The sequence below is a fragment of the Pantherophis guttatus genome, chromosome 2, assembly GCF_059756535.1.
Source record: "Pantherophis guttatus breed Tessera chromosome 2, ASM5975653v1, whole genome shotgun sequence".
In the NCBI taxonomy this organism is placed as follows: Eukaryota; Metazoa; Chordata; class Lepidosauria; order Squamata; family Colubridae; genus Pantherophis; species Pantherophis guttatus.
The window spans coordinates 72,317,534-72,339,088 of record NC_142064.1 but is presented as its reverse complement, the minus strand read 5'-3'; the positions used below and the strand labels follow the sequence as shown (position 1 = coordinate 72,339,088).

The window sequence follows — 21,555 nt, the reverse complement described above, 5'->3', positions numbered from 1 at the left end:
CACAATTGATCTGAGTTACACCACTGTTATGTGACTTGCACTGGTTTCCTGGGTCACCTTTAAAGCCCTACATGACACAAAGTGAAGTTGCTTGTGGGATAGCTTTTCTCTAAGGGTATCAGGCCATCCCACTAGTTTAGATAAGGTAAGTCCACTCCCACTCCACTTCCTTAAATTTTGCCATGTGATGGGACCTCAGAGGTGTGTTTTCTTGGGAACTGCCCCAGCATTTTGGAATAGCCTACCATATGAGATTTGAGGGATCCCTAACCTCTTACCCTTCCTGAAGATTGTGACAACCTGGCTCTTCTTCTAAGCACTGGCTACGGTAGTTTTGGGTTGAGTCAGGAAACTGTTTGGTCCAGTGCCTGGTGGGAACACTGAGGTTTTTTTTATTCTTGTCTTTATGATGTGTCTTTAATGTTGTGAGCCATATATGGTTATTGTATGAGATAAGTGGTCACATAAGTTCTGCAGTTTAATAAATAAATCAAATAATATCAAGATAATTGCCATGTATTTTTAAAATAAATATTTTATGGGAAAATGCTTTAGAATCAGAACTAAATCAGCTTGGAAACCTCATCTCTTCAAATTTACTTTGCAAGCATTCAAGAATTAACAAAAACCAAATAAATAAGCATGGTATTCCATGCCACTAAATTTACATTTATCAGTCATAACTATTCAGAATTGTATTATTGGGGTATTACTCAAATTTTTATATAAAATTTTTGATGATGCCAACCTAAGTAATTTTAAAACATGTTTAGGTATATTGGGAAACATTTTTTTTTGATAATTTAACTTACTATTAGATTGCTATCCACATATCCCTTAATTTATGAACAGACATAAAATTCTCTTTTTTGCTGTAATTACGATTTACTATCACGAAATATTGGAAAGCAAAAATACACCTCTTATAGAATAATTGTTCAGAAGTGTGGAAATTACTTTGAGTGAAAGAAATAAGCACAGGAGAACCTTGAAAATCTTGCAATTAAAGATAGTTTTATTCAAATCTATCTTCCATTTTTATCTATGTTAATCATTCTACTTACAGACATCTTTGTGAGAAGTACTGAATATGGATGTTAAAAATGTTAGATTTTTCCATTTTTGTTTGTTGACATCCTTAATAGTTTAAATTGACTTTTTAAATGATACATTTTATCTAATACCTACTCATGTGCCTGTATCTGTCATCGTAATCAATATTACACATTTTTTGCATGTTGGATGTTGCTATGGCTTCTCACAGAGGTCCTTATCTTGGAAATTACATGATTATGCTGTGCAAAATCACTTTCAGCTTTATTAGAGTTAAGAGGATGAGTGAACTGTTTACACCCAAGAGGATTATTGCTTTAATTATAACCATAACCTAATAAAGCAGTCTACCATACAAACTTTCCAAACTTGTATTTATCTAGTATATATCTAAACTAGCTGAATACCCATGCTCCGCTACGAAGCTATGTGATCAGGCTTGATAAATCGACACTTACAGCTTGAAAATTAATGAGTAGTTACAATCAGCCTCTCCTCTTCCTTTCTCTCCCTCAGCCTTGCCTCACAGAAGCCTATGCTATCCTATCCCCCTTATCTCCCTCAGCCTTGCCCCACAGAAACATCATTTTCCCCCTTCGCTAAACTGGGTGTGGGCGTGGCCAGCGCGTGACACGTCCAGCCCATGGGCTACGATTTTGACAGCCCTGCCCTACATGTTTGTGTATGTATGTCTATACATCTCTAGTAATAAAATAACTGTATCCACTCCTGTGTGTCTGTGTGTAGATATTTACAACTCAATTTAAAAAATAATACAGATAATCCTTGGGTTAAGACAGCAATTGGGGCTGGGATTGCTGTCACTAAGATATATGGTCATAAATGCAACATTATACGACTCCATCACTTAGTGACAGCAATGCAGGCACTCATGGTTACCATGGTGATCCCAAGATGTGCAAATCATTAAGTGGGAAGTGGCAGGAATCCAGCCAAAAACACAGGGAGATGGGGGAAGCCCAGGGAGAACTAATGTAGGCCACACGAATTGGGGACAGGGGTGTTGTGGTGTGGCAGCCAAGGAAGGAAGGGGCAAGTGTATGTGAGCACAGGGAGGCCAAGGGAAGGAGGATGCAGCACTGTGAGAAGATCAAGGGAAGGAGGGTGAGGTGAAAGCACAGGGAAGCCAAGGAAAGGAAGGCATGGCTTGATGTGGAGGCTGGCAGAAAAGACCTACCAGAAAAGTCCTACCAGAAAAGACCTACCAGAGAATTTCTCTGCTGTCTTCCCCATTGATTTTGCTTGTGGGAAGCTGGCAGGGAAGGTCTCAAATGGTGATCAGGTGATGCTTTATCTCACAGAAGTGGAAGCTGGTTGCAAAGTGCCTGAATAACAATCACATGACTGTGGGGGTCCTGGGACAACTGGAACTTCAAGGATCAATCGTAAGTACAACTTGTTCAGCATCATTTCAGCTCTGAATAGTCACTGAATTAGTGGTCAGTTAGCAAGGACTACCTGTAACAGTGTCCATTCCTTCTTGGTAAATTCCTGGGCTATAGGTTTATTTATTTATTTATTTGATTTGATTTTTATACCGCCCTTCTCCAACAGGACTCAGGGCGGTGAACAGCCGAGATAAAACATAACATATAAAATTTAAAAAACAGTTTAAAAGACATTAAATAATTTCGGCCCTCAATTTAAAACAACCCAGTTAAAACCAATTTCAAATTAAAACCAAAAGGATGGGATCAAGCCAGCCCGGCTAGATGAAATAGATGAGTTTTCAGGGCCCGACGAAAAGTCCGGAGGTCTGGTATCGTGTGTATCTCTGGGGGTAGGTCGTTCCAGAGGGCAGGTGCCGCCACAGAGAAGGCTCTCCCCCTGGGGGTCGCCAGCCGACATTGTCTGGCCGACGGCACCCTGAGGAGGCCCTCTGTGTGAGCGAATTGGCCAGTGGGAGGCTATTGGCAGCAGAAGGCGGTCTCCTAGATACCCTGTTCAGAATGATTTGCAGATAATTTGCCTTCTGTGTTTCTCAACATTTTAAATGTTATTCTAGAACACCAGAACATTATTTACTTCCAATTTAAGACATTTATACTTCACTTTTCACAACAATGACCCCATAGTAGGTTACAATGTAAATTAAAATAGTAAAGTATTTATTTGTTAGGTTTACAACCTACTATTCTAATAAATTTCGTGTTCAGGACAGTGAATAAGAAATATACCGGTAGTACTGTACACACAAAATATGAATTCATATTAAACACACACATACATTTTAAATAAAAAGCCTTCCACTGTAGCAACTAGTCAGTCTTTCATTCCAAATGCATTCAACTTCATTCTTAAATTATGAATGCAGAAACATGAGCCATGTAGTATTTACATGGCACCGAGAGCTCCCTGGAGTAGAGAGCAAATGAACGGTTCCTGTTGATATAACGGCGGCAGTCACAGACCCGAAACAACCCTGATGAGAAGCTCATCAGGGGCACTCAAAGCCCCATTTTTCTTTCTCTTTCAAAAGAATTAATCTCCGCGTTTACCATTCAAGAAAAAGCTACTTAATGCTTCAAATCGATAGAGTCCTATAACCAGGGTCTTCCATTCCGTGGCTGTTTTCAAAGCCGCGCCTGAATCACAAAAGGTGGACCATCCAGGCTGCAGTTGGTGGCGTAAAAGCTTTACGAAATGCAGGCAGAAGAACAGCGCAACTCCGAACTTTTCTAACGTTTCCAATGGGTTTTAACACGAGCAATACGACTTTACTTGAAACCACATCTGCGGCAGCTCTTCACTTGGGACCCCTACGGTCAGGTTTCCATCCTTCTCGGTTGCTAGCAACCAACGTCTCTTACCGAGCGGCCGGCCTCCCCCACTTTTCTCTCTGTCTCTCTCTCTCTCTCTCTCTCTCGTCACTCCCTGATGATGTCACTCTCCAGCAGGTGTCCAATACAAAACGCGCAGTCAACGCAACTGGAGAGTCTGCCGCTAGTACGCTTGCGCAGACGGTGGAGGTTGGGTTCTCCCACTACTTCTCTCTGTCTCTTGGCTGGGGGGAGGGGACTGCTCAGGTCTGGCAGCGCCCCCCATTAACTGACAGCACGCCGGCTTCGTCCGCGCGTCCCTCAACCGAGGCAGCGGGGCTGGAGAGAAGCGTCGTTCGGGCCCGGGTGCAGAACGGGGAAGGCCTCCCTACCGGTCGGGACGCCTTTCGGTCCGGAGGGGGGAGCGAGGCAATGAGCCCGGGGGCCCCCCCGGCAGCCGCTCCTTCCACTCAGGCAGGTATTCCGTGTCGGCTGTGCCTCACGCCCCTTTCGGTCCTGCAGCGCAAGGGCTGAGGGGTCCCGGGCAGCCCTTTTCTGAGGGAAACTCTCGGCGGGTTTTCAGAAGCCGTTTCCATCGACCCGGGCGAGTTTAGAGGGGCTCTCACCTGCCGCCACAGGTTACGGCTCTTCTCCACGACGAGAGGCCTCTGCCGCCGCATCTCGGGGGCAAGGCGAAGCGCGCAAAGCGGCGGCGGGGCCGCCTAAGCTGCACCTTCGGTTTTTTTGACCGAGGCCGGCCTAACCAGAAGAGGCAGGCGGGAGCTGTCTAGGCCGGCCGAAGCGGCGCCGACTTCTTCTTAAGTTCTTGGATGCCGGGACCGCTTTCCACGGGCGCCGACATACGCAGCTGCGGCGGGGCATGAATCCGGCGCAGCCCGAAGGGGAGGAGGAGGGCGACGGCAGCGAAGAAGAAGAAGAAGACGACGGCGGCGGCGGCGACATGGAGATGCCGCCGCCGGAGGAGGAGGAGGAGGAGGTGGCGGTGGTGGCTGCCACGACGGCCGGAGCTGGGGAGCGCGGAACGGAGGCATTAACGGACCCGGCGCTCACCGGCTGCGTCCCGACGGGAGACAAGCTGGAGGGAGGGAGCGCTGGCGGCTACCCCGATTGGGAGCAAAGCCTGAGCCCGGAATTGCAACAGGGTTATCGGATCCTGAGCGAGTTTCTCTTAGAAAAGCACCGGCCTCTGACGGCTCCTTTCTTAAGATCTTGGGAAAACCAAAAAAGTGAACGAGGCCAAACGGGCGCTGCCGACTTTTCCGGGGAAGAAAATAGTGTCTGTCTTCTCCCTTGCCCTAAATCTCAGCAATTATCTGGAATGTGGCTGTTGAAAATGGAAGAAAAATTTGCTTCTGGCCAGTACAGAGGAATTACTGATTTTGTGGCCGATTTCCGATTGATGTTGGAGACCTGCTATCGGCTTCATGGGGTAGATCACTGGCTCTCCAAACAAGCCCAGAAGTTAGAGATGATGCTTGAACAGAAACTGGCTCTGCTTTCTCGGTAGGTGTAATAGATCTGCTGTATCGGAATACTTAGGAAGAAAGTTTACACAGAATGGAAGGAGTTTTATTTTTGTGAAATATAGACTGTGAGGGTGTGAGTCCTGTACAAGATAACTGTAGATTTTTTTTAAACTGGATACATACCATCTGTTTTTTTTCTTGAGGTTACAGTTCTGTTAAGTACCCGTAAGTAATAAGCTCCGCTGAACTAATAAAATCTTGGTCATAAATATAGAGTTTGTTGTACTGCACAACTGATGATCAGTTATGACAAAGTTTAGAAGTGGGGTAAAGTTATGAAGTTATGGCCTGGTTTTATATAATACTGAATCATAAAGTGACTTGTTTTGAATTTAGTGTGAAATGCAAACTATGCCACCAGAATTTGGCCTCATGCTTATGAATCCATTGTTCTGAATTTCTGCAAGATTTTTTTGCTGAGAGTGGCTAAACTTCCATAAAAAGTATGATTATCATTTATAGTGAGCATCACCACAAAATGCCTGTGTATTTTCTTTTTGTGCATTCTATCTTTTTAATGTAGTTAGAGAAATAGATTATCATATAAGATGCTTTGGTCAGAAAATTTACTATATAATACCACATCTTTTATAACATCATAAGATATATCAAGAAAAAGCTTCCCATGGATTAGAAAAGGAATCTCCGTTATACAATTGACCCATTTAGTCTTATTTTGCCTATGTTGTTACATAGAGTTTTAACTGCCAGAGTCTGATTATAATCCAAGACTTTCTTATATGAAGCAGACACTATATATTGCTAATGAGCTATACAGTATTTCATTTCATTTGGAAACCTTGGTAAAGACTCTTGGTGGAGATCAACAGAAATGAAGTGTAAGGAAAATCTAGAATTCTCTTTGTATTTGTTCATCAGCATCTTTGATTATTTTTTCACCAGCTTGCATATTATTTTATCATATTTGAATTTTGCGCTGTATAAATACTCTTAAAACTAAATGCTTTTTCTGAACTACAGTTTTTGTGTGCAGTTAACCTATTTAAATAAAGAAGACTTGACAGCATCAGAAGAAATCTATATTTCTAATTGTTCTGATTGATTAGCATTAAGTCACAGAAATAGACCTAAGTTTGAAAAATTGATTTATCAGATCAACCCGTTTCTTCTCAATGGACAAACATGGGCTGGATGGTATATTTTTACTCTGCCTTAAGTCTGAATCTGAAATAGTTCAGGTTCTGAGTTACTGACTGATGCTGGTAATGTCCTGAATGAAGCAAGACAGTTTGAAAATGAAAGAGGGCAGGGGTGCTATTCAGCAGGTTCTGACAGATTTTGGAGAACCAGTAACGAAAATTTTGAGTAGTTTGGAGAACCGGCAAATACCACCTCTGACTGGCCCCAGAATGTGGTGGGAATAGAGATTTTGCAATATTCTTCCCCCAGGAGTGGGGAAGGAATGGGGATTTTGCAGTATTCTTCCCCCGGAGTGGCGTGGGAATGGGAATGGACATTTTGTAGTACCTGCCCCTGCCATGCCCACCAAGCCACACCACGCCCACCAAGCCATGCCCACAGAACTGGTAGTAAAAAAAATTGAATTCCATCACTGAAAGATGGGTATTCTTGATCAGTAAAAACTAATATTGAAGAACGTGTACATAACTTCTATGGATGCCTACTTTTCATCTATTGCAAATAACTTTGCTTTGAAAAGATTGCGTTTAATTACTGTATGAGCTGGTTGGATGCAGATACCAAAATATATAACGCCAGTATTTAGCATGCTACACTAGCTCATTAATACCCTTTTTTCCCAGCAGTGCTGGAAATTCCAGTCACTGCTAATATATAATTAATTTGGTCATAACTTTCTAGTGAATATAATGCTTTCTTTTGCTTTTATAATGCAACACTTTGCATTATTCCCCTGACCAGAAACGAAAGATACTGGATTTTGTGCTACAATATGAAAACAAATGTCTTTAGTGAATATATCTGACAAATGATACTGTTTAAAATATGTCCTAAAATGCTAAAAGATGAGCTTCAGTAATTTGGGTAGATTAAAGTTCACAAACACAAGATATATCTATATATGTATTCCCTAACTTTGTTTATAAGCAGATGTTTACATTTTAAATCTGGCAAATGTGACAATAGCTATTCTTACAACTTTGAAGTTGCAAGGATGAATGGACTTTATCTCCATAGCTGAACGCTCTGATACATCTCTGTAATTGCTGATGAAGCAATTAATAAGAGGATTCAGTTTAATATCATAGATTAGTAAATGAGAAAAGGAGGATGAAACTGAGATTTGTCTCTTTGTTTTAGTATTAATGTTAAAATTAATAAAACAATGAAGAATTAACTATGTAAATTTTATCTGTGAAGATAGGATTTGAATCTAATCTTACATACTTTAAATGAAGGACGTCCTGCAATTCAAGAAAGTTTTGACCAATGGAGAATTTCCATTGATGGAATGAGAACTTAAGCAATTTTTGTTTCCTTGCCTTATCCCATTTATTTCAGAAAGCGGGAGACCATGCTGGATTTGGTTTGTTTACCAATATTTAAAGTAAGAGACTGAACTTTCCAGTGAACTTTAATCTGTAACATGCATATATTATTTCCAACATCAGAAACACTACCAGAAGATGGATGTTTCCTATTACCAACTGTTAAGGAATATGAGCAGGAGGCTGTTATATTTATGTTTTGTTGATAAACTTCCTATTAGCCATCTGATTGGTGGGAATAGAAGAATGGACTAGATAAGCTTTTAATTTTACACAGTGAGACTATTTCTAAATTGTTCTTATGTTCCTCTTTGTCACTGGTATGTTTCAGCAAGTAAAATTGTTCATAGCTAATTCTTGGATTACAGAAACTTTGTAGAAAACATATTGAGTGGTTTTCATATGATAGTTAGCAATTCTCACTTTACACTAATTTTGATAGCCAAGCCGATTTTTAGGACTCTACTCTGTCATATATCTCCCTTTTCAAAACAAAAAACTTTTTTTCCTATTAAGTCCTTACAGTCTGTTGAAAAAGTAGCTTTCTCTCAGAATTCCAAAAACCAAGGTAATCAAATTTCTTATTACAATTTTCTCTAGGAATGCAGCAAATAGAAGATTCAAGACAGCTACAAGAAAGGAAGTGCGTTATTAAACAATGGAATTTGCTGCAGTTAATTTAAAATGTTTTAAAAGAAAAAAGAGACAAAGCTATTGATGGCTACTAGACATGAATGACTATTGTGAAAAGATTCCTATATTTTTATAAAGCTTAATAGAGACCCCAAGAATATCTTTTTACACCAGTTTGATATAGTGGTTCATCAGGCTTGAAACTGGGAGACTCTGAGTTCTAGTCTCTCCTTATACACAAAGCCAGCTAAGTGACCTGGGGTAGTCACTTTCTCTCAGTTCTAGAACAGGGTTATGGTAAACTACTTCTGAAAAATCTTGCCAAGATAATTATAGGGACTTGTCCCGGCAGTCTCCAAGAATTGGACACAATTGAACAGAAGTGGCAGCTGGGGAGGGAGGATTTAAGCAGATACTGTGTAGAAAAGCCTGAGCAGACCAGGAATAATATTTTTTAAACATTTACCCTTTTTAGATAAAACCTTATCCAGTTAGAACAGGTTGTTGGTTTCAAATTATTAAGAACCTAGTTACAACCATCAGATAGAGTCTTGGTAGTACAGTGGTCTAAAGCACCCTGTTATTAAGACCAGCTGCCTGCAATTACTGCAGGTTCGAATCTCGCCAAGGCTCAAGGTTGACTCAGCCTTCCATCCTTTCTAAGGTAGGTAAATTGAGGACCCAGTTGTGGGGGCAATAAGATGACTTTGTATAAATATACAAAAGAATGAAGGCTGTTGCTTAGCGCATTGTAAGCCGCCCTGAGTCTCCGGAGAAGGGCGGCATATAAATCAAATTAAAAAAAAAAAAGATAACATTATAATTTATTATCTCACTCTGTGGCATCAGAAATTAAATATATAACTTGATATGACAAAATAATCAGTTTTACTATAAAGCTATGAGAATATTATTCTGAAGAAGCAGGTTAGTTAGCAACATTTAAGGCAATAAAACACTTATTAAATTTTTCCCTGTCCAGTTGTGTCTGATTCTAGGGGACTGTGCTCATTTCCATTTCTTAGCCAAGAGAGCCAGTGTTGTCTGAAGACATTTTCATGGTCATGTGGCAGCATGACTATATGCCTAGGCGCATGGAATGTTGTTACCTTTCCATAGAAGTGGTACCTATTTATCTACTTGCATTTGCATGCTTTTGAACTGCTAGATGGGCAGGAGCTGGAGCAAGTAATAGGGGCTCACCCCATCAAATAGAGCCTGGGCTGTTAGCTTTCCAGATGACAAGCTCAACATCTTTAACTACTGAGCCATCAACTGTAATCAGTTATGGAATGTATTTTTGAGTTGCTGGTTATTTGGACATCATTTCTTCCCAAAAGTAAAATTTACTAACAATAGTAATCTAATAGAAGCCTATGCATCAGTTTTCTCAGCCTTAGCAGATTGAAGACGTGTGGACATCAATTCCTATAATTCCCCAGTCAGCCAGTCTCTCACATCCTTTTCATTTCTTGATTGGACTATACTAACCCACTTTACATTGATTGAAGACCACATGGAAATTTCAGATGATGCACAATGGAGCTGCCTAATAAATGACCAGACTCCATTACACCATTGTTATGTGAGATGCAGTGGCTATCGGTTTGTTTCTGTGTGCAGTTCAAAATGTGTTTTTATCTATAAAGATCTCTATGTTTGATGTCTGGGTATCTTCGAAATTACCTTTTTCCAGATAGAATCTTCCTACTTAATGCAGATGGAGAGTATGTTGTATACTCTCAGTGTGTGAAGGATCTTTTCTTATTTTTCTTTTTCAAAATTATAGTATTATCTTTTTAATTTAGGAAGATGTCTAAAAGATCCATTGCTTTTTCAGCCATGAAGAAGACAGCACAATCATTTTGTTAATGCTAAAAAAAGGAATCAATTTAATTTTAATTTTAGATAAATAATTGTAAATGATTATAAATGGGTTCCCTTAATATTTTAACATATCAGAAGGTTCTCAATCCTTGCCTTTCTTGGCACTAAATATGTATTCATAATCTATCACTGGCAGATTGAGGTTGTCTAAGACTATGATTCTGAGCTAACTCCTGCCTTCAGTTGCCTCCTTCTCTCTGATGTGTACACCTTTATAGTGCCAAATCATTACAGAGAATCTGTTGAAAGCCCCCTTCTATTAGAACATCTATGGAAGTGAGTATCTGTGTAGGTGCTCTTGTCATGTAGAATAGCTTGTCCCAGAGAAAGGAGTGGCTATTCTTAATCCTTACATTCAAAGATAAGAAAAAGTTGTTAGGGAAAACAATAAATAGACTAGAGGTGTAGATGGCTGCATATATGCTGCATGGCATGAATTTCTTTGATGATAACCTTGAAGATTAGATGGTGTCTGATGCTGTTTTGTGAATTAAATAATTTTTGCAATGCGTAGCTAGGACTTTTCTCTCCCATTCCCCCTCTCCCTCATTATGAAGTTACAATTTCCCTTTGGTTCATTTGTACCAAATGTTGGTACAAATGTACCAAATGTTTGTTTTATCCCTTGTGTTTTCTTCTTTTTCATAATGCAGGTAGCCCTTAACTTATGAGCATTTTTCAGCAACTTTTAAAAATTACGACAGTGCTGAACAAAAGGACTTAAGACCTATGTTTGAAATTACAGCTGCTGCACTCCCCTATGATCACAATTCTGGCACTTGGCAATCTACCTACCCTTATGAGTGTCTGAGAGTATTACAAATGCCCCTACCCATCTTTCCCCTGCATACAACCCTGCTAAGTCTCTTGGGTCTGTTTCCTGCCTCAGTGGGTCCCACACCTACCACGCTCCACTTACCTCTTCTGAAGATCATCTTTCTTGAAAGCAAATCAGCCAAAAACCATGCAGCCTACCTAGAATTGCAGTCTGAGAATTGCAGCCACCTCCAAATGGCATCTGCTTCCAGGATGGCATGAGGTGCTTTTGTAATAGGGAGGCCACGTGGTGCATCAGTTGATTTTCTTTTGGAAAGGCAATTTCCAAGGATAGACTTTCCAAAAAAGCACCTAGCCGATGCAATGCATGGCCTTTTTGCATAGGCTGCCTCATGCCATTCTGGAAGCATCTGCCATTCTTGCAGTCTCTCAGAAGGGCATGATGGAAAATCATGCCATTCTAAATGAGTGGCAGTTGCCTCCAGAATGATGTGAGATGGCCTTTGCAGGAAGGCCTCACATAGCACAGGCTGGGTGCTCTTTTGGGAAGACAATCTTCAGAAGAGATAAGTGGAACAAGGCCTGACAGGCTGCGCCCAAGAATGTGAGACCCAGTGGGATGGGAAGTTGTCCAAGGGATATCTTGACTGGGAAAGGCCCTGGGAGGCCTGGCGCAGATCTCTTGTGGGCTGGGAAGGTGCTGCAGTGCTAACCTCAGCCTGTACCATGACTCCCTGGGCCTTCTACTACAGAGGCACCTCTGTTCTGCTTAATGACCTGCACGGTTATTTAATGAGCACAATGGGGAGAACCAGGATTGTGATTGTTAAGCAAGGGGATCACATGGCTGCCTCTTTAATGATTGTGAAGAGTTATGGCTGTAATTCCAGGCTCAATTGTGGTTGTATATTGAGGATTACTTATACTTCAGGAATATCTCTTTTGTTTTCTTTGTAATTGTTTCTTCTGAGAAAAAAATGGGGAAATGTGTATATGTGTGAGGCTAGTTTCTGTGTGACTGAGAGAAAGGGATATGTCTGTCTGTCTACTTTTCTTCTGAGAGATAAGCATACTTACATGCACAGTATACCTGTACAAAAGTGTCACATATATTTATTGGACATGTAGAGGATCTCCAGGTTCTCCAGTGTGATAGTGGGAGGGTCCAAGAATGGGTTCTATGCTGTCCTTTCTGCCCAGAGACTGAGTGAAAACTTGAAGCCATGCCCAGGTGCCTTTCTCTTTGACTCCAATTTCACCTCAGTCTTGCCCTAGAGAGATGTCTTTGGACAGTTGGGACATCTGGAATTCCATTCTTGGACAGGATCAGGTTCTATCCTATGTTTTCGGCTTCTTTAACTGTTGCAGCATTGCGGAGGCAGCAGAAACTCTCATCCTGTGTTCCTACTATTGGAGCTGAGCTCCGTCTGATAGGTTGTGCTGGCTAAACCAGTTTTTCTGGCAATGCCACCAACCTGAATCCCTTTGGACAGAGACCAGTGGGAATGTGCTGGCTAGCCCAGTTCGTTTGGTACGGCCGCCGACCCACAAGAGCGCTGGGATCGCACAGTTCTTGCCTCTGTGGCTTTCGGAGCCGCGTGAACCACTTTTAAAGCTGTCAAGCCCTTCGTGTTGCTGCGCCGGTTTTGGGGCTGGTTTTCAACAGTGCTACTGGGGACAAAGTCAAATTAGACCCTTTGGCTACAGTGGTGTATGTGCTGGCTTGTTCAGGTGTTGTCAGAGCCGCCACCACATTTCCTGTCAGCATAGAGCAACCTATCATCTTGCAAAGCCCTTGATTGTTTCTCAGGCTTCCCTGCCAGAGCAGAGCTGTCAAAATGGTGGACAGCTCCCCCAAAGACAGGAATGGAGCTAATGGTCACTCCCCTGTTTCTATTGAGCATGGTAGCAAAGGATCTGCCAAATCCAGGTCAGCTTCTAAAAGGGCAGCTGCTATGATTAAGTCTAAGACTCTCAGGTCCTCCAGAAACTCCTCCGCAGAGGAGAAGGATGCTAAGAGGTGCTTAAAAGCCCTAGAAAACAATTTTCAAGAGCGGCAAAGAAACATGGCAACCTGCAGCTTCTCCCTTAACAGCTCCAAGCACTTCACACACTTTTCGTCAGAGCCGGTGGCAGTTCTGCTGGAGGAACCACTAGAGGGAGCAGGAGGGTTTCCTCCTTCTGGCTCCATTCAACTTGAGAGCAGAGAAAAAAATTTGGATACTTTTGCTTGCATAGCAACTGGAAGGCAGGAAATTTCTGACAGGTCTGTTCCTGTCACTACATTTACTCCCACTTCAGCGGGGCTCTGCCCAGTGGGGAGTCAAGGGCCTCCTATATCTCAGGATATGAGACTTATAATTGCTCAAGCCATATCCCAAGGTATTGCTGCAGGCTTGCAGCAAACCTACCGCTCTGACTCCTTTGCACAGGAGACCATGTCATATGTTCCTCCTCCTTTGCATTCAGCCAGCAGACCTGACTATCAGGAACATTGTTCCCATAGCCTTTCAGGGAAAACTCCCTTTGGGGTGATGACGGGCACAGAGATCTAGAGCTCTTGGAGGATGAGGACATGACACCGGATCCTCCGGCCTTTACTGGACACTTCCCTCCAGCCCTTTTTAAGCTTTTACTTCACAAGGCTAAGTCCACTACCAAACTGGGAACCCTGGCAACGTCTTTGGAGGCTCCTTTAGTCCTTGTGGAAGACCTCTTTTACAAGCCTAAGTCAGCACAGGAAGAGATCCTTACCCCTAAACTATTTTTGGACATTATCCAAAAACAATGGGATCACCCTGGAGCCTTTCCCACCCAACAGGTAATGACAGACCTTTTTACAATGCTGGTCCGTATTTGGCTGAACTTTTACAGCTGCCTGCGGTGGATGAGCCTGTGGCAAACCTCGCCTCATCCCCTATTGTGGCTGGGGATTTGGCCAACAACTTAAGAGCCGAGGACAAGAAAGAAGAATTTGTCCTCCGTAAGACCTACCAAGCTGGGGCATGGCAGTGAAGGCGGCCACGGCTGCATCCTTTTTTAACCGCACTTTCTTGCTCTGGCAGTTGCAAGCAAAGTTGCCAGCACAGGGTGGGTGACTTCCTGGCCTCCATCGATCTCACAGAGGCCTACCTCCATGTGCCGATTCTGCTGGCACATCGTCGCTTTCTGAGATTTCATTACGTGACAGGTTACTATCAGTACCAGGCCTTACCCTTCAGCCTGGCTGGCTTCAGCCCCCCGGTATTTTACCAAGATTCTGGCGGCACTGGCAACTCACCTGAGATCTCATCTCAATCACGAGCACAGAGGATGTACGTACGACAGTTCAAGTATTACAAGCCCATGGCTTCTCCGTGAATTTCAAAAAGACCCATCTGACGCCAACGTCATGCATTCTGCATCTCGGGCAGTGATCGACACCTTCCTATGCGAGGTGTATCTGTCTCAAGAGCGCAGGGACAGCTTGGTGACTCTGCTGAATCAGGTTCAAGAGAAGCGCATGGTGCCTGTGGCTCTGCTATCTCAACTGCTGGGGAAGATGGCTTTGTGCGTTTTCCATTGTTCCCTGGTCACGGCTGCCTGCCTGCCCACTGCAGTGCTCCTACTTCCCTTCCAGCGGTGAGGAAGAAGCAACGCACAGGTCAGGATTCCAGTGTCATCGTCAGTTCTTCACTCACTTAGATGGTGGACGTCACCGGCTCTGGCCAAGGGCCATCTCTTCCGGGAGCCCAACAGGTTGGTGATTACATCAGATGCCAGCCTGGTCAGCTGGGGCACCCACTTACTGAAACATATGGTACAGGGGCATTGGACACTGGCAGAACTTGCCAACAACATAAATTGGCTGGAGCTCCGAGCAGCACATCTGGCCCTTCGCCACTTTCAGGGTCTAGTCAGGGGGCATCATGTCCTGATTATGAACGACAATGTGGCAGTGAAAGCTCACATAAATCGGCAAGGGGCACCTATTCAAGGGTGCTCATGGCCGAGGCGAATCACCTGGGTGCTTGGGCAGAAGCTCATCTCTCCCTGAAGGTGGAGCACATAGCTGGGTCCACAAACGTGCAAGCGGACTCCTTGAGCAGGCACACAATCAACCATTCTGAATGGAGACTTCACCCAGACATCTTCCACGAGATGTCCCAGAGATTCGGTCGACCGGTTGTGGACCTGTTTGCCGCCTCAGCGAATGCCCAAGTACCACGCTTCTTCACCAGATTCGCGCCCCGGGATCAGAAGGGACCAACGCTCTGTGCTGCCCTTGGCCAAGTGGCTTTCTGTATTCCTTTTCATCCCTTCCCCTCATTCCCGCTGTCATCAGGAAGATTCTAGTGGAAAAGGCAGAGGTTCTGCTGGCCCAGGTGTCTGTGGTATGCGGACCTGGTGAGTCTTTCAGTGTTGCAGCCCTGGAGGATCCCTCAGGAGAATGTTTCCCTCAGCCAGGGGGTCCTGGTCCACCCGGAGCCTCAGTGGCTCCAGTTGACCATCTGGCACTTGAGGGGAACATCTTGAGGGAGGACAAATATTCCTCCAGGGTTATACAGACTATTCAGGCCTCTAGGAGGCTATCAACTACCCAGATTTAAAACGCCACCTGGAAGGCGTTTGCCACTTGGTGCTTGGCAAGGTCCACTGACCCTATTGCAGCTTCTGTGCGACAGATCTTAAACTTCCTCCAGGATGGGCTGGATAGGGGACTCTCACACAACACCATCCACAGGCAAGTTGTGGCCCTCTCCACGATGTTGACTGGCGGGGAGCAGGACCCCCTATCTCATCATCTGGTGATTTGACAATTCATCAGAGGGGCAGCTAACTTATGTCTGCCTGTGGTCCATCGATATCCCACTTGGGATCTGACTCTGGTGCTGCAGGTGCTTATATTGGCGCCTTTTGAGCCGCTGAGGACTACTACTCTCCGTTATATGACACTTAATCATATTCTTAGTGGCCATAACGTCAGCCAGACATATTTCAGAGTTAGTGGCCCTGTCAGTCAGAGATGACCTCTGCATATTCCATTCAGACAGAGTGGTTCTCAGATTAGACCCTTCTTTCATTCTGAAAATTAACACCTGGTCCCATCAGGTCCAGGAAATTGTCTTACCTAACTTTTGTCCAGGGCCTTCCCATGGATTGGAAAGACAATGGTATACATTAGATGTTTGGAGGGCTCTTATGTATCTACACAAGGAGGACGGCCAAAGATAGGAAAACAGAGTCCCTCTTTGTATCCTTTCAGCCATCCTCCATAGGCTCTAGAGTCACCCCATCGACTGTTGGCAGATGGTTAAGGGTCTGCATAGCCACAGCCTACCAGTCTAAGGCGCTGCCTTTACCCAGACGGGTAACAGCGCACTCAACTAGGAGTGCAGCCACTATGTTAGCTTGGGCTACCTAAGCCTCCATTGAGGAAATTTTCAGGGCAGCTACCTGGGCTTCCCCTTCACCATTTATGAGACACTATAAGTTAGATTCCTTTGCATTGGCCAACGCTGCCTTCTGGAGAAGGGTCTTACAGAAGGTGCATTCCATGGGGGGACTCTGGCCCAAACATCTTCCCATCCTTGAGACAGTAGGCTTTGGTAAATCCCATTCTTGGACCCTCCCACTATCACACTGGAGAAGGGACGTTGGTCTTACGTGAGACGTTCTTTTTCTGTGGGATAGAGAGAGGGTCCAAACCCACCGTTACCGACTGATTGGGCAGGGGTCAAGGGCGATTAATCCCGTGTAGAGACTTTTTTCACAGCTGCGCCATCGTTGAAAGTGGAGCCAAAGAGAGAGGCACGTGGGTGTAGCTTCAAGTTTTCACTCAGTCTCTGGGCAGAAAGGACATCGTAGAACCCATTCTTGGATCCTCCCACTATCCCACAGAGAAGAAACATCTCAGGTAAGACCAACGTCCCATTTGCTTCAACTAAAATGCTTGATAAGGTGGGAATATTGACATGGTTGTGAAGGTGAGGAAATTAGATATTCAAATATTTTGTATACCTTTACACAATATATATATATTTCTGTCTCCTTTTTCTTTGGACAGAAGAGTTGCATTAAATTTAGGATCAATTAGCTTTAAGATAAATTTAATGTGAACACTTTTCAAGAATGCTAAAAATCATGTAATGTTAATTAAAAAGGAATACATAGCAATCCATAGTCTTAATTTATGCGATCCATATTGGTTATGTTATGGCATACAGATTTTGTGATGCCAGTGAGTAAGGGCAAGGAGACAAATGATAGCATCACATCCAAGTACATAAGGGATCAAGCTTGTAATTGTGACATGTTTTATCATTTAGTGGACTTTTGGCTTACTGCAGATATCCTGTGATGATTTTGGATATTTTACATTTTCTTTCAAATACTTCATGCAATTTTTGACTGTTTTGGTTCAGCGAGAAAGTTCCCCATGCTCACAGTTATCCATAACAAACTGATACCATATTTCATTGTAATCCCAAGCAAATGAGAATGCAGGTAGTCCTAGACTTATGACCATATTTAAGACCAGAATCAGTTATATGTTGGACCAGTCAAAAAGTGAATCAGCGCATGACCAACCCAATTTTATGGCCATTTTTTGTTGTCATTAAGCAAATCATATAGTTTTTAAGCAAATCCAGTTTCCTCAATAATATTTTTTGTTGGGAACTGGCTGGGAAGGTCACAAATTGTGATCACATAACTGCAGGATGCTGCAACCAGTCATAAATGCAAGGTGGATGCCAAGTGCCTGAATTGCAATCACATGACTGTGGGTGTGATGTGATGGCCATAAGAATCAAGGCAGATTTGTACATCACTTTTTCCAAAGCCATCATAACTTGAACAATTGTTAAGCAAATGAGTATAAGAGAAGGAATAACTGTATACTTTTTAACCATTAGATTTTTCTTTAGGTTTGATAATATTTTAGTTTCTTCAACATTATTTCAATAAATACAAATGTGCACAATTGACTTTTCTTATGCATTACAGCCCAATCTCCTTAAATTTGCACCTACAATAATTTATTAAACAACCTGGAAGTTGGTATTTTAATGTCTCATTGAATGGCAGCACATTTGTAAAGTAAATTTTTGAGACATTGTAATATTTTGAATTTAACGCAGGAACAGCTAGTTCCTTAAGTCTGGAAAAGGAGACTTATAAGATTTAAATGTGTGGTTGTACTATTACACATGTAAACAAAAAGCTCAAAAATAAATATAAGACTAATTTGAATTCTTACTACTAATTCTTACTAATAGAGAAGAAGTGATAGAGGGAGTTCAAGTTGCTAGAACCTTGGGCGAGAATGACCAAGGAATTCAATCAGTGGTGGGCCCCAAATTTTTTAACAACCGGTTCTCTGCCCTAATGACTGGCTGGGTGGGCATGGCTGGGTGAGTGTCATGTGGCTGGATGGGCATGGTTAATTCTACATCACTTGTGTGGGTGGTACCTGTATGGGACAGGCAGGGTTGGGGAGGGAATCCAGGGGTCTCCGGTGGGGGGGAGAAAGAAAGATCCAACCTGTGTGTGTGTGTGTGTGTGTGTGTGTGTGTGTGTCTGTGCATGTGTGTGTGAGAGAGAGAAAGAAAGAGAGAGAGAGAGAGAGACTGCTTCAAGCTAGACTGGGAAAGACGAAGACTGCGAGAGAAAGAGAAGGTGGGTAAGCTGGACCCAGACTCTTCACACAGAATCGCCCAGCAGCGGAGAGGGAGAGGGAGAAGGGGGCAGTGGCAGCCACTAGCATTGAGGGAAAAGTGCCACACAGAAATGCCGCCCCCTTCTCCGTCTCTGTTGCTGGGCGATTCCTTCCAGCTCACCCTTCCTCTTGCAGCCAGCTTTTTGGGGCCATTTTCAGGCCGTTTTTTGAGCCGTTTTCAGGCCTATTTTCCGGGCCGTTTTCAGGCCATTTTTTGGGATGATTTTGGCTGGGAAAACGGCCTGAAAATGGCCCCAAAAATGGCCAGGGTGGGGCCAGTCGGTGGTCCGATTTGCCGGTTCTCCGAACTGCACAGAATGGACGTTGACGTACCTGAACGTCCCTTTTCGGAATGCTGCGACTCCAATCCATAGTGCGGGAATTGTCTTCTAGCACTGGGGAATACTGAGATGAGATTCTTTCCAATTCTTGCTGACCACGCCCCCTTTGCCTCTCCCACATCAGTCTTTCTCACAATAGGAAAGGAACGCAGGAGAATTCTGTGAAGAACAACACAGGAACAAGAAAGGTCAGCAATGCAAGCAGGAAGCCGTACGGGAGGGCATGGATTGGAGTCGCAGCGTTCCAAAAAGGGACGTTCAGGTACGTCAACGTCCATTTTCCATAACGCTGCTCCTCCAATCCATAGTGCAGGATCTACCCAAGCTCATCCATCCAGGACGGGAGGCTGACTGCTCCCCTCTGCGGACACAGATGCCACTTGTTGGAGGACACGCCGGCCAAATGCAGCTTCAGCTGACGCAAATGAGTCTATCTTATAATAGTGTACAAAGGAAGATGGCGTTGTCCAGGTCGCAGCTCTGCAGATGTCCGGGATGGAAGCTTGAGTCACCCATGCCGCCGTGGTCGCCGCACTTCTTGTGGAATGAGCGCAAATCCTGCCCGGTAACAGTTTAGCAGATAACTCATACGCTGTAGCAATACAAGCTTTAATCCAGCATCCAACAGTGGGAGTAGACGCTTTCTTTCCCATGGTAGAAGGATGGAAGGACACCAGCAATGCCTCCATCAATCAAAAGGATTCAGTCCGCCTGATGTATCATCGGAGAGCCCGCCTTACATCTAACATGTGCCAGCGTTCTTCACAAGGATTCCGAGGATCCGGACAAAAGTTTGGCAGGATGAGCTCCTGGGCCCGGTGGAACCATGAATTCACTTTAGGAGTGAATAAAGGGTCCAGTCTCATAACCACCCGATCCGAGTAGAAGATGCACAAGTCTTTGCGAATCGAGAGAGAGGCCAGCTTGGAGATCCTCCGAGCCGACGTGATAGCAAGCAGAAAGGTAAGTTTGAAAGTCAAGTATTTCAGAGGAATGGAACCCAATGGTTCAAATGGACGAGATGTAAGTGCCTGAAGTACTAAAGGTAAGTCCCAGGAGGGGTATCTATGTACGACTGGCGGGGACTTGTTGGTCGCACCCTGCAAGAAACTACGAAACCTTGGGTTCTATGAGAGAGAACGGTGTGGTTCACATTTCAGAACTGTCGCCAGCGCTACCACTTTGCACCTCAACGTATTAGGAGAGAGACCTTTCGACAAGCCGTTCAACAGAAAGTCAAGCATGTCAGGGATCTCAGCAGACATAGGATCCACATGGTGAGATATACACCAACTCGAAAAGGCTTTCCACGAAGCCTGGTAAATTCGATTTGTGGAAGGAAGTCTGGACAATTGAATGATTTCAATGGCCTTCTCCGAAATTCTGTCCTTTCTCAGCAGGACCCGTTCAAATGCCAGACGGTCAATCCGAGCCATTGAGGCTCCGGATGATCGATGACCCCCTGGCTGAGGGAAATCTGCTGAGGTGGAATGATCCATGGCTGTGACACCGATAGACTCACCAAGTCCGAATACCATGGCCTGCGAGGCCAGAGAGGAGCCACAAGAAGAATGTCTGCCTTTTCTGCCAATATCTTCCTTATTACTTGGTGAAGTAATGGGATGGGAGGAAAGCCGTACAGAAGGCCCGGTGGCCAGCGACATCTCAGCGCATTGCAACCCTCCGCTGCCGGGCACTGGTAACGTGTGAAAAACCGTGTCAGGTGGGTGTTTTGCGGAGTTGCAAATAGATCTACTAGAGGCTGGCCGAACCTCCTGACAATTTCCCTGAAATTGTCGGGGTGTAGTCTCCACTCCGCAGGGTCTAGCTCCTTCCGGCTGAGCCAGTCCGCTTGGACATTTGACAGTCCGGAAATGTGGTCCGCCTTTATGGATGCGGTGTGTCTTTCCGCCCAGGCTAGCAATTTTTCTGCTTCCAGCATCAGCGGCCTGGATCGCGTGCCCCCCTCGCGATTGACGTGGGCTTTGGTCATCATGTTGTCGGTTCTTATCAAGACATGTTGGCCTTCCAGGATGGGTTGGAAGTGTCGTAGAGCCAGGCGCGCCGCCCGCAGTTCTAGCCAGTTGATGCTGTTCGCAGCCTCCGCTGGCGACCACCGACCTTGAACCATCTGGTCCAGAAGGTGGGCCCTCCAGCCCAGGAGACTGGCGTCCGATGTCAGAACGAAACGGTCTACTTCCAGAAAAACGCACCCTTTCCGAACGGCCGGAGAAACCCACCACTTGAGGGACAGACGAATCTGAGGAGGAACTGGAACCAGGGACTGAGATGTGCTGCGACCCGACCTCTGAAATGGTAGCAGAAACCACTGTAGTGGCCTTAGATGCC

General features: G+C 44.3%; 1 protein-coding gene across 3 annotated transcripts in view; it reads left to right on the top strand.

Moving 5' to 3' along the window:
* The first annotated feature begins 1,003 nt into the window (after nt 1-1,003).
* The window catches only part of BRD10 (bromodomain containing 10), a 65,878-nt gene continuing 45,326 nt past the window's right edge, over nt 1,004-21,555 (top strand). For all 3 annotated transcript variants that reach the window (XM_034410360.3, XM_034410359.3, XM_034410358.3), the window contains exon 1: nt 1,004-5,357. In XM_034410360.3, the coding sequence (XP_034266251.2) occupies nt 4,714-5,357 (644 nt within the window). In that variant the 5' untranslated portion in view covers nt 1,004-4,713. The remainder of the gene's footprint in view (nt 5,358-21,555) is intronic.